This window comes from Silene latifolia, chromosome 6 (assembly GCF_048544455.1).
Source record: "Silene latifolia isolate original U9 population chromosome 6, ASM4854445v1, whole genome shotgun sequence".
NCBI lineage: Eukaryota > Viridiplantae > Streptophyta > Magnoliopsida > Caryophyllales > Caryophyllaceae > Silene > Silene latifolia.
In genome coordinates, this window is record NC_133531.1 from 529,400 (window position 1) to 543,425 (window position 14,026).

Sequence of the window (14,026 nt, forward strand, 5' to 3'; positions counted from 1 at the left end):
TAAAGGATGCTTTAATATGTTAGTAAAGGATGCTTTAATATTTATAGCTAGTAATATTTAATTTATTTATTTTTTTATTTTTTAAGAACAAACAACAACGGTTATTTATAAATAACCCGTTGTTATAACTTTCCCCCCAAAATTTAGTCACACTTTCCACAACGGGTTTTTATACTTAAAACCGTTGTTAATATTTTTAACAACGGTTTCCTTAAAAAAAACCAACCGTTGTTAAAACCTTTTACAACGGACGCTTTAACAACGTCCGCTTTTTTATATAACAACGGTTTTTGACCGTTGTTATAGGTTGTATCTGTAGTAGTGGTCTTACTCCTAATGTAAGTAAGACTAATATCTACTTTGCTGGAGTCAGGAGTGATGTTCAAGCCATGATCCTATCTGAAACTGGGTTTGTTGTAGGGTCATTCCCGTTCAAATATCTTGGTACCCCCTTCATTCCTCCCTTGGTTGATTGATCTTTTCCAACCTCTTATGGCAAAGATTAAGGGGGGATTTGGGAGATTGGGCTAGTCTTGATTGACATATATTTGGGAGAATTCAACTCATCAACTCTGCTATCTTTGGGGTTGAAGCTTTTTGGTGTGCCTGTTTATTGTTGCCCAAAGGAGTAGCTAGGAATTTGGAGAAAGCTTGTAGGCAATTTTTCTGGGGTACTGAATCCAAGAGAAGAATGTTTTTTTATAGTTGGGACAAAGTATGTAGGAGTAGAGAACAAGGTGGGTTTGATATTAGGGAGATTCTGAGTTGGAATAAAACGTTAATGCTGAGGGTTTTCTGGTCTTACTCTTATCATTGTACTTCCATTTGGATGAACTGGTCCAAGGAGTACGTTTTCAAGCGCCTTTCTTGTTGGGAGCTTGCTGCTTCCTCCTGTGTCTCTCCCATTTGGCAGAAGATATTACATATCAGAGATGAATTTATTGACAAGGTGGGGTCTAGGGGGAAGGTTCAAGCCCTATTTCAGGACTGGAATGCTACTGGGAGACTGCCTTTGAAGGATGTTTATCAGATCTTTCGTGGCTCCCATAATGTGCTTAAATGGCTAACACCTCTCACTGATAGCATTGTTATACCCAAACATGCTGTGGTGGCCACCCTTGCTTCTCAGCAGGCTCTTGCCACGGTTGATAATATTTGCAGGAGGGGTATTTTGCTTGCCAATAGGTGTGTGCTGTGTTTGTAACACCCCGGTTTATTAAAGAGGTCCTCGTCAAGACATTCTCTAATAAAACGGACTGTTACCATCTCGGTTTCCCGAGGTAGTGAATAACAAATTAAACTCCAAGGCAATTTATATAATATTTTAACTTAATTATTACAAACACTCTTTTCAACTCAAATTACAAGAACTGACATAATTAAAAGTGGAAGTCTTCTAGATGATGATCTAGCCACTAAGTCGTCTGATCCAATGTCTCACGCCCATCAAGCTCCCGTCCTATCTCTTAAACCTGTCAAGTCTGCTCCCCATAAAACGGATCATCACAGGTGTTCACGAATACACAGGGTCAACCACGAGGTTGAGTAGGGAAAACAAAATAAGTACGACAACAAAATACATAACTCCATTTCCAATTCGTCACATACTCCACCTCCCCGTATCACAGACCCTGAATACTTCCACACCATATCAATGACTTCCACACCGTATCAATAACTTCCACACCATATCACAGACCCTGAATAATCTCCGTTTCATATCACAGACCCTGAATAATCTCCACACCGTATCACATACCCTGAATAATCTCCACACCGTATCACATACCCTGAATAATCTCCACACCGTATCACATACCCTGAATAATCTCCACACCGTATCACATACCCTGAATAATCAATGATATCATACTCAATACGATCATCCTCCAACTCCAATGCATATGAATGTTCAAAATAAATTGATGCAAAACAATATATATAAATCAATGAACTGATGAATCATAAAATCATGCCAGTTACCCGATGTTGTGATATCATACTCAATACAATCAATTCAGTCAATCACCCTTCCCAATATAAATGATAATATAACTCGACAACCAGGAATCCAGTCCACACAATTCGATCAATAACGATAATAAGACAAGTGTAGTTCCCCTACCTCAAGTGCCAGCAAATCCAATTAAGCAGTTAAGCAGTCCAGAAATAAAGCAATGAATTTGATTATCGATCCTTCACGAATCCGTCACCTAAAACAATTATAATATTTATAATTACTAACTACCAAGTATATCAATCTCCCAAAATAGAAGCTTCCCGAAATACAATCCCGACACCAAACTTATGCCCAATTGATAGCTAAAATAACCCGATTGGTATTTGACCCAACTTCCCAAAATAGAAGGTTACTAAAGTAGAATTTCTTGGAATGAAAACTTTCCCGATAAAGTAGCCTTTTCTTTTTAACAACCCGTCTCAAAATCCCATTTCTAGTTAATTAATTATTATTTTATTATAATTAACTCGGAACTTAAACCAACCCGATAATTTAAACGAATTATACGATTTTAAGAAAACCCGAATCCAACATCGAACAACTCAAACATTCCCGACTTAAACCCGTCTTCAATTATTTAATCAACTCGGGAATTACATTAATTAATTATTTAGAAGACTCGGAAAATAAATGAATTAATTAAGTATACGACTCGTTACGAATTGTAACGATTTAAATATGAAAAACCCGCTTCGAAATAATAAAAACAACTCGACATTCACACGTCCCCCTTCACCCACGCACATACACCACCGCAGCCACCTCACCACCGCGACAACCACCAGTCCCCACACCCACTTCGTCCCTATCACTAACCACCAGGCCCCACCTGGTCGACTCCCTCCGGCGAGTCAAACCAGTGCCGCCAAATGGCCTAGTTCACTGCCGTGACTCACCAACCACCCCTGATTCTCCACCTACCACCACCGCAGCTATCCTCTAACTCATGTCCAACAACCACGACCCTGCTCACCGCCAACCCACGAACACTGACACCCCCACACCACCTTGTCGACCTCCCTTAGTCGATATTGACACCACCCAACTCTGACCAACCAAAAACCCGCCTGAAACCAGTTTAAAACTCGTTTCTACTACCCTTGATCCTGCCGCCTTTCACGGCCGTTACCACCACCCATAACAACCTCAACAACCACCATGACACTCGTCTCTCACCACACTACCATTATACTCTATCAACGACTACCATAGACACCCTTATAAGACACGAACACTCAACCAAAAACTCGACATTAAAACTAAAACAGAGGAAAGAGTTGAACGCTTACCTTTTTCCGCCACCACACAGCCACCATGGCCACCCCCGACCGTCGACAAAGATCCCAGGCTCATCCTTGCAGCGCCGCCAACATCCCAAGCTCACTCTCTCTCTCTTGCTTTGCGTGAGGGTGAAGTTTTGAGGTGAGGAAGGGAGAGAGACGGCTGAGTTTAGAGGGAGGCGGAAATGAGGGAGGGATTAGGGTAGTGATTAGGTTAATTAGGTTTAGGGTTAGGGTAATTAGTGTTAAATGGGCTTAGGGTTAATTGGGCCGAGTTGTGTTATTGGGCCAGCTCACAGATTAGCTCACCTTTCGAATTATATAAAACTGTCTCAATTAACTTACGATAGTTTAGCGTAATTATCGATTCAACGATTACCCGACTCAATTAATATCATAAAATGTATAATATTTAATATATAATAATATCCATGTAATTTATTATATAAAAACCCATTTAATTTATTATATAAGATACGTGGTATTACAGTCTTCCCCCCTTAAAATGAACTTCGTCCCGAAGTTCGCTCCCATACTCACTCCTAAAAAGGGTATTGTATATCGTACTTACGGATGTCACAAATTTCTAACACGGTTAACACCCACTTGACACATCAATTAAACATAACAAAATCGAAATGTTACAGTGTTGTTCTGCTGCTGAATCTTCTCAGCATCTTTTCTTTCAATGCCCTTTCTCTAGGCACCTGATGCAGCAGGTCTTGGCTTGGATGGGTGTTACTAGAGGCGTTCTTAGTCTTAAACATGAGCTTTATAAAATTGCTCTATGTCGTGGGACTAGATGGAGAAGAAAGGCTGTTTGTTGCTCCCTTGCTGCTGCAGTTTATTATATTTGGCAGGAGAGAAATAGGAGGATCTTTGATGGTGGCTGCCTAAGAGTTGATCAGCTTATACGTAAGCTCAAATATGATGTTTGTGTTAGAATGTATGCTTGGAGCAGGGGGGTTGACAACTCTCCCATGCTATCCATGCTCCTTGGTTAAGTTTTTATTTTACGTCTTTCTGGTTTTCTTTGTATATTTAGTTTAGTGGGTCTCTGTTTGTAAGATCCGATTTTTCTCTTTTAATGAGAATTTCTGACTTCTTGCAAAAAAAAAAAAAATAATAATAATAATAATAATAATATTAATGGGTGTAATTAAGGTGAATTCTGCCCCGTTCTTACTTGCGTCCAAACCCGAGAAATGACCAGAATTTCTTCTTCTTCTTCTCCTCTTTTACCGGCTCCCTATCATTATGACTATGACAAGTCGAACTATCGGAGATACTCCGATGAAAACTCGACTCCTGAGAGTTAGTCCGACTCTCACTTCTTATGGTTAGGCCGGTGCGGTTGTCCGTGTTTTCAATACATCTAGAAGTACTGGCACGGCTTTTCAAAGCCACCTTTCTAGACACCGGGTCGCGATGAAATTCTTTCGTTTTTGAAGCCCTAGATTGAGAGCACCATGAATCGTTGTTGTTGAAACCACAACGATAAGCTCTTTCCTCGTAACGCCACCTTGGCACGTTGAGGAGGGGAGAGCCGTCGATGTGGCCTCCTAAATACGACTGATGAAGGCGTTCGAGGTCGGTAGAGTGTCTAGGGGAGGTTGAGTAATCCGACAGACCGTCGAAGTTGTCGCAGGTGGTGGGAGTGGTGGTGATGTGAGGCATCGACATAGTCTGATCCTGCAAATCTCGAAGTTGTGCGACGCGACGTTGATATTCATGAGTATCAAAGTCGAATATACTACTCATTTTAGTATGGATACGATTGAGTAATTATTATTATAAAGAAAGAAGAAAAGGTAGAAGATAGAAAGGGAAGGAAATTTAAAATTATTTTAAGAAAAGTAAAAGAGAGAAGAGAGGTTATGATATATTGAAATTTAAAATTATTTTAAGAAATATTGTGATGAAATAAATATGCTGGAAGTGATGTCATTGGCTTACATATAGTCGAAAGAATCTGGTAACCTGGGCTTCTGTTTTGTGTGTATGAAGAATGAGAATGTTCTTACTTCGAGGGAGAAGGAGAAGGGTTTTTCGGATGTTATTATGTTTTGTATGTATGAATAATGTTCTTATAGAGAAGGGTTTTTCCTACTTTGATATTTTGGATTTGATATTTCGGATGTTATTTGTTTTGTGTGTGAATAATGTTCTTACTTGTGAGGGAGGAGGAGATAGGGTGTTTTTCCTACTTTGATATTTTGAATGTTATTATATTATGTTTTGTGTGTGAATAATGTTCTTACCTATGACTCTATGAGGGAGAGGAGAAGGGTTCTTCCTACTTTGATATTTGGATTTTGGATGTTATTATGTATAGTGTGTGAATAATGTTGTTATTCTGAGGGAGAAGGGGAAAGCAGTTTTTATGACTTGTTTGTTGGATGTTACTCGTTTGGTTCATGATTTATATGGGTAATGGATTTGGGAAATATAGTATGTTGGTAAAATTTGGTATAGGGTAACAGTGATAATGATCTTAAACTTGGATATCAACCGAATCACGAAGAGCACGCTTTCCTTAAGAGTATTTCGACCCTATTTCATGCCTTGGGTTACACGAAATCCCTTTTAGGATAAGACGGTTGAGGCCCTCTTCATCTAGGCAAAGATAAAGAGAAATACTTTTTGAAGTTTTATAATTTTCTTTGAATACCAAAATCTGATTTTCCATGTGTAGAATTACTATCACATTTCTCTATATGTATACTTAGAATGTAAGTACATATAAACCGTTAAAGAATGTGGATAAGCATGTTGGTTTTCGTACCAAATCCAACCATGCAACCGCCAATCAAGATAAATTTCATTTATCATAATTATATCCACTTAACCATGAACTCGGTAATTTCGATTATATGAGTGTGCACTCCGCACTCCCTAACTCACATTATATCAATCACAAGCTCATACCGATTTCGGCTTGAAAACCCGAATACACTTAAATAACTTTGTGATCAAAATCACCAACATTCCTCCCCCATTTAAGTGTATCCCTTGTTTCCAATAAAGCAACAAAACAAACAAATCTATGCATAAATGAAAGTGTCCCAAGGATTAAACTTCCACATTAGTACATTACACATTCCAAATATTCGAGAATCAGGGTGTCCCACGGATTGAACCCTTCAACCCATTTTGAATACATGAAGATAACATACACATAAATTCAAATAACTCCAAAAAGTTTATTCTTGACACTTTTAACAGCCATGTATCCATATCCATTCATGAGCGCATACAAAGCCAAGCCTGAGCTTTAAGAAGCGGCTACACTTCACACTCATATAGGTGGATTCTTTTAATCATGGCCTGCAATACCATTTTTTCAAAGATCCTACCATTCTTGCAGGTTCAAGCACATCCTTTCGGGACATTATATATTAAATTATGTGCTTTAATCTTTCATAATAGGCTTTCCACATTGAACTCAGCCTCTAACATATATTAGAGGGGAGTTGGGTGTCCTACCACAAAAGATCAATATAGGCTTTACCATCCCGATATCCGACTTGTTAACCAAGTCCCTAGTTGATCCTTTATGCAAAGTGATCCACTAGATACATTGAGATCTCACAAAACACAACCAAGATCAATCCCCTTTTATGATAGTCCATATACCGTGTTATAACAAACACCCCGGTGCACCGTTATTCACTATCTAAAATCATGGGTGAAATTGGTCTAATACTTTTAAGTAATACCGTAGATTATTTCCTTAGTTACTTAGCCTTAACCGGCTATGCTAACACTACGCATACCAACTCCAATGTCAAACTCATAATGCAAATTCGCTTCTTGGAAACCCATAAGCTTATGGTGCGTCCCCTAAGCAATAATACTCTACCATTTGTAGAAATAACCATCTACATTGGTAAGTCAATTTGCATAACTTTATCCCTCTTAAAGTCGAAGGAAAGACCGACATAGGACAAACCACAATTCATGGTTTACTTTATACACTTTCACACTTGCTTAATCCCTTGCCAATGATGAGTACGTACTAGCTATACTAGTATACTTACTCACTTGTCAAACCGCAATAATCAAGCCCTTGTGAAAACTCGAGTCATAACTCCACTTTTATTATTGGATAAAAGCGTCACACTCGACCTTTGAGAGTATTAAACCGGATAATAAAATCATACTCTCACCCTTGATCCTAATCCAAGGATCATTTTACCTCCCCATGTTCTTCATAGAAGAAATGATGATTGCACCATCTTTAAATTTACAAGGTAATCAATCATCTTTGGTCTATGCCAAAGATCAACTTGTCAATAATCTTACAACAAATGACTACTCCTTTACCGGACTCGTCAAATAACTGTACATTCAATGCTATTGATTTTACCTCTTACATGGTTAAACCACCATCACGCCATAATCTCACCATGGTTATCACAAACCATCATTCCCGAGATTATATGGTAAAAATAATTAAATAATCAAACTTTAAAGCTTTACACGAGTTATTGACATGTTAAACAATCATTACAAAACAGTTAGCACACTAAATAACTGATCAAATATCCATTGATCAAAACATCATATTCACCATGATAATGACATACAAGATCAATTAACAACTTTTGTTCAAATTAACTTAACAATAATACTCATCTCATTAAACTTGCCCCAAATAAAACACAATGATGGAAAACATGAGACGGAACTTGACATAAATATGTCCATTTTCATGAATATCCCAACTTCCTTGAACCAAAATTTGATGTCTCAAGTCCATATAACCGGATCTTGACACCATTCCGTATCAATACACTAGACTCTTGATTAAGCCATACAAATACTTGTATGATACCACTTAATCCCACATTTCCGTGTATATACTATCTCAAGGTGAGTTGATATTATAAACATTTATCACACTATAATGTGAAAATAATAAAATTAGACAATACATGAATAACATCAACACCCATAACATGAAGAAAATCTTTAAAGATTACACCATATTATCGACACTCATAGAAGCAACCAACTAATTATGAGTACTCGAACCCATACGACCAGAGAAACAAAAGAACTCAAATACTAGTGCCTTTGATCCTAAATCATTGACCAAATCAGTAGCATGAAATGGCCACAAAATTTCAAGAATCAATAAAGATCAACCAACATTTCATCAGAAGTCATCACTATCAATCTCAAAGACGAGAATAAACATTCAGTAAAAACCCTTTACCCCATAGTGATCATACCATGATTACCATTAACAAAATCAGATCATTAAGTACCCGAATACATACTAACATGTTTGGTAACATCTGACAATGTAATTTCATGGAACATAATGCATGCATGAAACTACTCCTCTATACATGATTATAAAATTATAATGCAATGATTGATTAGTAACAAGCCCAAATCTATATGATTATCCATTATAGCAAGGACATGCGACTAATACAACAATACGGTAACTTATCTGTAATGGACAAGTGATAATTCTGCCAACCGCTTGTGTCTTATCTCAACCTCATCTTCGTATCATTTTCCATGATTATATAATTCTCACTTTCAACGTAAATTTCTCAAAACTTTTACCAGCCTTTTTCATTGATATCCCGTGTACCGATTTTGATCATCATCACAAAACGAAAAATACTCTTAAGAATGTTGGTAAAATTTGGTATAGGGTAACAATGATAATGATCGTAAACTTGGATATCAACCGAATCACGAAGAGCACGCTTTCCTTAAGAGTATTTCGACCCTATTTCATGCCTTGGGTTACACGAAATCCCTTGTAGGATAAGACGGTTGAGGCCCTCTTCATCTAGGCAAAGATAAAGAGAAATACTTTTTGAAGTTTTATAATTTTCTTTGTATACCAAAATCTGATTTTCCATGTGTAGAATTACTATCACATTTCTCTATATATATACTCAGAATGTAAGTACATATAAACCGTTAAAGAATGTGGATAAGCATGTTGGTTTTCGTACCAAATCCAACCATGCAACCGCCAATCAAGATAAATTTCATTTATCATAATTATATCCACTTAACCATGAACTCGGTAATTTCGATTATATGAGTGTGCACTCCGCACCCCCTAACTCACATTATATTAATCACAAGCTCATACCGATTTCGGCTTGAAAACCCGAATACACTTAAATAACTTTGTAATCAAAATCACCAACATAGTATCCCCACATATGAGAGGTCAAACATAGTCTTAATTCTAGACCCTTCCAAACACATATCCCCTATATAGACAACCTAGTCTATGGTTGAGTAGTGGGCCCCTACATATGAAGTAGAAATACTCTCACTGTTTAATAATTTTCACATGACTTATTGGAATGGGTTGGATCCATCGTCAACTACCACGGGTGAGATTCTCATATTATATAAAAAGATGGATTATTTATTAATACCGAGTACTAAATAAATGGTCTTTTAAACATAAAAAATTCGTTGTAATGTAACATCATTTTATTAAACCGTCTCACATATAAGACTATAAGAGTGCAAAGCCATTATACTTTATTATGCTAAAATTGACGATTGAATGTTCATTTGCTTATGATTTTTTCATGATTTTTTTAAAATAAAAATAAATTTTGGTCTGGAGCTATATTAACCGATCTTTCAACTAGACCGGACTGGATTGACCACTAAAACTTCATAAAATGAGGACCGATGAGTGGAACTCAATAAATTTCATCTATGTATATTTTTGAATTATTTTCAAATTATGAAAATTTCTAGTGGTACCTTTAATTTTTCATATTTCCCATATTACCTCTGCTTTTAAAAATCTCTCATGCCTTGATGTCCTATTTTTGTACCCATTACACATCTTAATATTAATGAAACGTTAAAATTTGATGATTTGACAATAATTAATAATTAAAAATTCATAGTGAATATGAAGTGAAAATAAAAATTTGTTACATTTTAGAAATATTTGGGAAAAAATATATAAAATAAAAGGGTTTCATGAAAAATAGTCCAATTGTTATTTTTATTTTTTATTTTTATTACTATTAATAAGATCGATTTGCACGGCTGATCGTTGATATTTTTGGGTATTAAAGTCAAATACACCCATTTTTTATTTATTATTAAAAAATAGAAGAAGAAAGAGGTAGAAGTTGGAAGATAAGAGACAAGGAGTGATGATGTTGGGAAGAGAGACAACGAGAAGCTTTTATGGCTCACTGGTTGGTGGCCAAGGTATTTTAGTAGGTAGTTCATTATTAGCGTATGGTATTATTTTATGGGTAATGCTAAATACAACTTAATGGGTTGTATTTAAGCATTAAATACCTTCTAACTTAGGTATTAATTTAGGAATTAAGAACTAAATTATACATTAATCAATACAACTAGTTTTCAACCCGTGCAATTTGCACGGGTATGAATTTATAATCACTGAAATCACTGTAAATATTTAAAAAATGTTAAGTAATATACATGGATATTTTAATTTGTATTTCTTTTATATATTGATAATAGAATAAAACACGTGCTAAATTTGCAAGGGATTGAAACTTGCACATGTTTTAAATATGTGATATAAACCCCACAAATTCGATGTTGTAACATGAAACATAGTATATAGTATATAGTATATAGTATATAGTATATAATAAATGCAATATATGGGAAATAATAAAAAGCAAACAATATAAATATCACTATAAAATGGAAATAGTTATCAACTTTGAAAAGAGTTTACAATTAAATTGAAGAAACATAATTGTAGAATTAACGAAAATAGTCTAATATCATTCCAAATGTTGGAAAATTTCATGGTAGACTACATTAGTTGTTGTATTCGAATAATTAAATTAGTACGTTCCGAACAATTTCGCAAATAACATCAGAACAGACGTTATTTTGTAATTAATTCCGTAGTTTTCTCTGTGGGACCCGTATTTTCGGAATTTTAAAAAAAAAAAACTTGCTATGATGAAGTGGCTGCACATAAATCCTTTAAATGTTCTTGTTTTTATTAAGATAAGATTAATGTATATATTAAGAATTTTTTTTTTTTTGGTTTCTTAAATACAATCCAGTATACAACCCACTGGATTGTATTTATCATTATCCATATTTTATTTGGTAGTAGAGACGATGTTAAATAAAGATTCCAATTCACTTTCAGTTACTTTATTGTCGATAGAATCATATTGTAAACAGTAGTAGTGTAGTACGTACTACATGCATGCATGCAATTGACAATGTGGACTTATCTGCAGTTCGCTTCTGCTTTACGAGCTTCTCATTTGTTCCTCTAATATTACTTTATTGTTAATAGAATGTAAACTTTAGTCATTTGAAAAAATCATCTTGCAAAGCAGCTATCTCGTTATTTATAGGCACATACCGATTTAGGGGACGTAAAGACTAGAGTATAATTATTATAAAAAAAGTTAGCCTTTTTGGTGGAACTAACAACTAAGAATGATCAGCGATAGATTGATGACATAAAATCATAACATTGACTAAAAAATAAACTTATATTGATATTTGATAGTATAAAACCATAACAATTAGTCTTGTGTAAGATAATCATTTTAAACTAAATAAGTGTAAATCGAAAACAAATCGTAAACATATTAATTGGAAAAAGTAATTATTAAAAAAATATTATTTTATAAAAACGTGAGTACAACCGCCTTATAAAAGTTGTAGATGCTAATATGTGTATTTTTATTTAAAATATAATAAGAGTACCATTTAAACAAGATTATTTTAAGAGAGATAAAAAAAGATGTCAAATCACTTGAAAATAATATCAATTAAAGTGCATATGAATGGACCATGGACGTCATTATATCAAACGCAGTAAATATACATCACAATCCTCACCCACTTATCCTGGGACCATTTTGCCATTGACATCTACAACTGAAGAAGGTGTACCTCACAACCAGCTCAACCTGTGCAACAAATTTAAGGATTCCTTCATACCCGTGCGTGCTTGCATGTTAAGTCCTTGGGGGACACTCCAGTTATCTTTTACACTACGTATAACCGTAACAAACGAAAGAGTTTATGTTGATCCACAATTAAGATTCATGAAAAAAAACGGTACGTATAATACATTAAGTAAAGGGTATGAAAAAACAAAAAGATAATGTGAGAACGTGATGAAATTTATTAAGATATTGTCTTTTTAAAGTGATAATGTTATATATATGTTGTATTTTCTAAGCTTATGCGTCATTGAAAACGTGATTAAATTTTTTATCTATGCAAATCTAGTCGATAGAACATTTACGTACTTGATGGCTTTTGGCGGTGGCCTGTGGGCGATCTACTTCTCTACTACACTGATTTACGTTTACGTTTACAGAGTGCTATATTTCTTACTCCTTATATTATTTTATTTTTTAAAAGCCATTTTGCTATTTTTGCATGGTGCTTTTTCTTGGTCCTTTTGTTTTACGTAACTCCATGCATTTGGTCCATGCTGTATTGCTGTCCTTGTTTGTAACAGTACTACTACATGCATGCAATAAGTACTGAAAATGACGACAATGTGGATATTTGCTGTTTGCTTGTGCTTTACGAGGTTCTCAATTCTCATTCGTCTAATTATATTAATTTGTTGTCGATTTAATTTATTCATTTGCTTATAATATTTTAATGATTTGTCTTTTAAAACATAAATTTTAATCTGGAGCTAAATTAACCGATTTTCAATTAGATCGAATTGAATTGGCCACTAAAACTTCATAAAATGAGGACCGGTGAGGGGAACTAAATAAAGTCCATCTATGTGTATTTTTGAATTATTTTCAGATTCTGGAAATTTTTCATGATATCCTTAATTTTTCATGGTACCTACCCCTAGTTTTAAGAATCTCCTATGGTAAACTTGAGGTCCCATTGTTGCCATTGTTGTACACTTGTACCCATGATACCTCTTAAAAATTTGATGATGTGATAATAATTAGTAAATAAAAATTAACTAATTTTGTGACCCGTGAAATTCACGGGTTCGGTTTAAAGATCGTTCATGCATTTTCCCCTTTAGTTTTTTTGATGATTTTTCCATTTTTTCATTCGTGGTCTATCTCTCTAATTATTTTAGCCGTTCATATTTTAGGTATGTTTTACTGAGCAAGAAAATGAGCCATTTCTATGAACTGATAAAAAAAATAAAGTTGACACATGAGACCCTCTACGATATCTCATACTAATATACTCGTATTTTATGGAAGTAAAAGATTGGGATTTTAAAGAAGACGGTGAATTTGAATTTATGGCAAATTTATGAAAGAATTAAAAGTTAGAAAAATGGAAAGACACACAAAGCATTTGTATAGGGTTCTAATTATTGCAATATTATGATAAGGAAATTAAAAGGAGGGAATGTGGTTTATTCAATAGGAGATAACCTATTGTGAAAGTGTAAGAGTTAAGCTCTAACTTTTATTAATTTGTTGGCGTAAATTTTTTTTACTACTTTTTGTAGTAGCTTGATATTTAGTTATTTACGATTTTACGTCATTATTTAGTATTGTCTTTTTTATTGTAACCTATTATTTTGTTATTCTCATTCTCATTACTTTTGTAACCAAATGATATCATTTTTGTTCAACGTCAAATTTGATATTTTTGTTAGTCAACTTTATTAAAATGATGATACTCCGTATTAATTAAAATAATAATAAGTGGTATTAAACATAGTTTATATACCTCTTTTTTTAGTTTGGAAGTAATG

General features: G+C 34.6%; 1 protein-coding gene and 1 long non-coding RNA gene across 2 annotated transcripts; one reads left to right on the forward strand and one right to left on the reverse strand.

Moving 5' to 3' along the window:
• Positions 1-1,245: 1,245 nt before the first annotated feature.
• Positions 1,246-3,356, reverse strand: LOC141658442 (uncharacterized). The gene is made up of 3 exons (XR_012549265.1): positions 3,310-3,356; positions 2,126-2,213; positions 1,246-1,481 (listed from the first exon to the last, which is right to left on the reverse strand). It is a non-coding gene; the product is annotated as an uncharacterized LOC141658442 (long non-coding RNA).
• Positions 3,357-3,938: 582 nt separating this feature from the next.
• On the forward strand, positions 3,939-4,304 carry LOC141586456 (uncharacterized). The gene has a single exon (XM_074407674.1). The coding sequence runs from the start codon at positions 3,939-3,941 to the stop codon at positions 4,302-4,304; it is 366 nt and encodes a 121-aa protein (XP_074263775.1).
• Positions 4,305-14,026: the final 9,722 nt, after the last annotated feature.